Source organism: Schistosoma haematobium, chromosome 5 (assembly GCF_000699445.3).
Source record: "Schistosoma haematobium chromosome 5, whole genome shotgun sequence".
Classification (NCBI taxonomy): Eukaryota; Metazoa; Platyhelminthes; class Trematoda; order Strigeidida; family Schistosomatidae; genus Schistosoma; species Schistosoma haematobium.
The window spans coordinates 6,748,257-6,751,449 of NC_067200.1; the positions used below are offsets into that span (position 1 = coordinate 6,748,257).

Sequence of the window (3,193 nt, forward strand, 5' to 3'; positions counted from 1 at the left end):
TATAGTCGTTCACATATCTAACATTGCACGATCTGTGACATTATTCAAAATTCTTGTAATGTTGATTGTAGTTGATTGATTCCCACGTGACGTGATCGTGATTCATTGGTGACGGTTTTGTCCAAGAATTGTGACAGTCACCTCTAGACAGTAGTGTGTGGGTGACTACTTTTGGTGTGAAGAGTTTGTGGAGATTGGTGTTTGATGAATGTCTAACGAACGTCAGATCGTCAAATAAATTATGAAACTCAATAATATACACTAATAATATTGGTGCATTATTGACTCAAAATGTGTGATATAACGAATATTGGAATGTTAACTATACAAGAGTAATGCGTGTGAACGATTACATGTTATGAATAATTGACATTCGAAATGTAATTCGTAAATTCACTGATGATTGTTAGTAAGAGTGACGTTTAGTAATTGAGTTGTCCCACACTATCACTAGATACCACATCCATCATGCTAATTGTTTATCAAACGAGGTTGACCTTTAAGTTCACATTTGATGTGAACATTCAGTTGTAAAGTGCATTCACAATAGTTTGAAGTAAACTGGTTGTTTCATAGTGATGAGTGGTTCTGATGGTTTGGTGTTCACGGTGAGATGTGGAGACCTTGTGTCCGACCAGTAGTGAGATTGTGTGTGCGCTTTAGTGAGAAGTATTGAACTATCATTAAACATCTCTCCAATACTTCCTGAACATGTTAAAATTCAAACTGTAATAGAAACATTCTACATACACTACAGTAGAAAGTAAGCTTGAAATATGCTCGGCGTAGCTAAATTACACGAAAGTAGCTTCAAATTCAAACAAACAGGTTGAAAGTTCCAATGCAGAATAACCTAGGTCAAAAGCCAAGAACTGATACAAATCAGTCATCACAATGTATTACAAAGTCGAATATGATTGAGCTAAGCATAGATGTAAATATTAACACAATTTATGAATGTCTGTATGGAACAAGTCTAATATCTCTAACAAAGACACCTTTGAAGCCGTATAACACAGATTTGTTATCACTATTCTAATATTCCTTTCACAACTCAACTTGTACCTTCACAACAAGTGCACATGATTTTGTGGTACTTGTGCAAACGAATAATTCCTCCGTACTTGATTTCCCACTCATTGCGAATTCCAAATATAGTACTCTCATTTGTGCTCATCCAGTTCTACTTACCTTAAATTGTGGTATTTCGGAAATTTCTAGTTAGTACATTCATCCCAAAACTTCTAATTATCATAGATTTTCACCGAGGTCGAATTGTTCAATAAACATTTTCTACTTAGTAAATTATTCTTTTCTTAGCAAGCTGCTGTACTAGTAGTTGATACTCTCTCAATCACCACTGATTTGTTTGTAGGGAGTGAATAATCCTTACCATTCGAAATTGATAATCTCTGAATGAAATCGGATTTTGAAATGTGGGTGGTATGATTCACTCGAAATTGAGGAGTCAACTAGCCATATAACCATACTAATCGTTCAGATCGATGAATGAGACTGTGTTCAAGTGACACGGTGTATTTGTGATATATATTATAGTTGAAGAAATTCTAAGATGTTCATGAAGCATTGGAGGAACGTTTCATGCTAGTTTAATACTCCTCACTAAGGCGCCCACACAACCTCATTACTGATCAGACACAAGGACTCCACGTCTCACCACGATCACCTAACCATCAGAACCACTGTGATGGTGTCCAGTCTCATGTGACTCTCCTTGTTCCTGTAATAAATTTGTCTAATGTTCAGTCACATCTCTCTTCTACTGACTATTCCAAATGAATAGAATTATAGAGATTGAAAAAGATAGAAAGAGAACGAAGGGACAGATTGTTCAACAGTAAGTTAGTATCACAAACTACACAATATCATCACTAACAAAGTGAATAAACTTGTTCTGGAGTTAAAGTGCGTCCAAATGCTTTATTCAACTTGATTAAACAGTGATTCACTGAATCGGAAATCTGTAAAATAATGGAATAGGAAAATATAACAAAGTGATTCATACTGACGACTTTTGTATTTTTATATGGAACTATAAATATTGTCACATGATAAATGAGAAGTTTAGCACAGTTTGATTTTGTGTGTAATGGTTGGGTTGATGACAACATGGGTTCTTTGAAACAGTATTTGAGAAGATGTGAATCGTTCACGAGTGTGATCGTTGAACACTCGATGAACAGTGGTGAATACAAGTCATCGATCTGTTTATAATATATGACAAATAATGAACTTCACTTTGAATCTGTATTTTTCAGTGGTTGTTACTATCATGCACAGTCCACCTGACTCTTGTATACGGAAAGGAATTATAGTAAATCGTTCATCATTCATTTCTTTATATATATGTATCCATCTTAGGATTTAATAAAAATTGGACAATCAATTACTAAACTATTATTTCGTCATAGAAGTCAATTACATGGCTAAGTATTTTGAAGTCTCGATGCCGACATGTTTAAGCCCCCAGATGCTCTGGTACGGCCGAAATTGGGGAGAGTCCTCCGTACTTGATTTCCCACTCATTGCGAATTCCAAATATAATACTCTCATTTGTGCTCATCCAGTTCTACTTACCTTAAATTGTGGTATTTTGGTGATTTCTAGTTAGTACATTAATCCCAATACTTCTAATTGTCATAGATTCTCACTTAGGTCGAATTGTTTAATAAACATTTCCCACGTAGTAAACAATTCTTTTCTTAGCAAGCTGCTGTACTATTGGTTAATATTCTGTCAATCACCACTGATTTGTCTGTAGGGAGTGAATAATGGTCTTTGAGTAAAAAACGGATTTTGAAATGTGGGTGGTATGATTCAGTGGAGAGTGAGGAGTCAACTAACTATTCCGTCAAGCTTCATCCATATAATCATACTAATCGTGCAGATCGATGAAGAGGACTTCATTCAAATGACACGGTGTATTGGTGACATATATTATGGTTGAAGAAATGTTAGGATTTTCATCAAACACTGGAAAGACGTTTCATGATAGTTCAATACTTCTCACTAAAGCGCACACACAATCTCACTACTGGTCGGACACAAGGTCTCCACATCTCACCGTGAACACCAAACCATCAGAACCACTCATCACTATGAAACAACCAGTTTACTTCAAACTATTGTGAATGCACTTTACAACTGAATGTTCACATCAAATGTGAACTTA

The 3,193-nt window shown here is 35.4% G+C and overlaps 1 protein-coding gene across 1 annotated transcript in view; it reads left to right on the forward strand.

Annotated features, from left to right (window-relative positions):
- Positions 1 to 291: 291 nt before the first annotated feature.
- Positions 292 to 3,193, forward strand: part of MS3_00011117 (uncharacterized protein) — a gene marked incomplete at both ends in the record, with an annotated part of 27,395 nt that continues 24,493 nt past the window's right edge. Inside the window, one exon of the mRNA XM_051219525.1 lies at positions 292 to 332. Coding sequence (XP_051064780.1) covers positions 292 to 332 — 41 coding nt within the window. The remainder of the gene's footprint in view (positions 333 to 3,193) is intronic.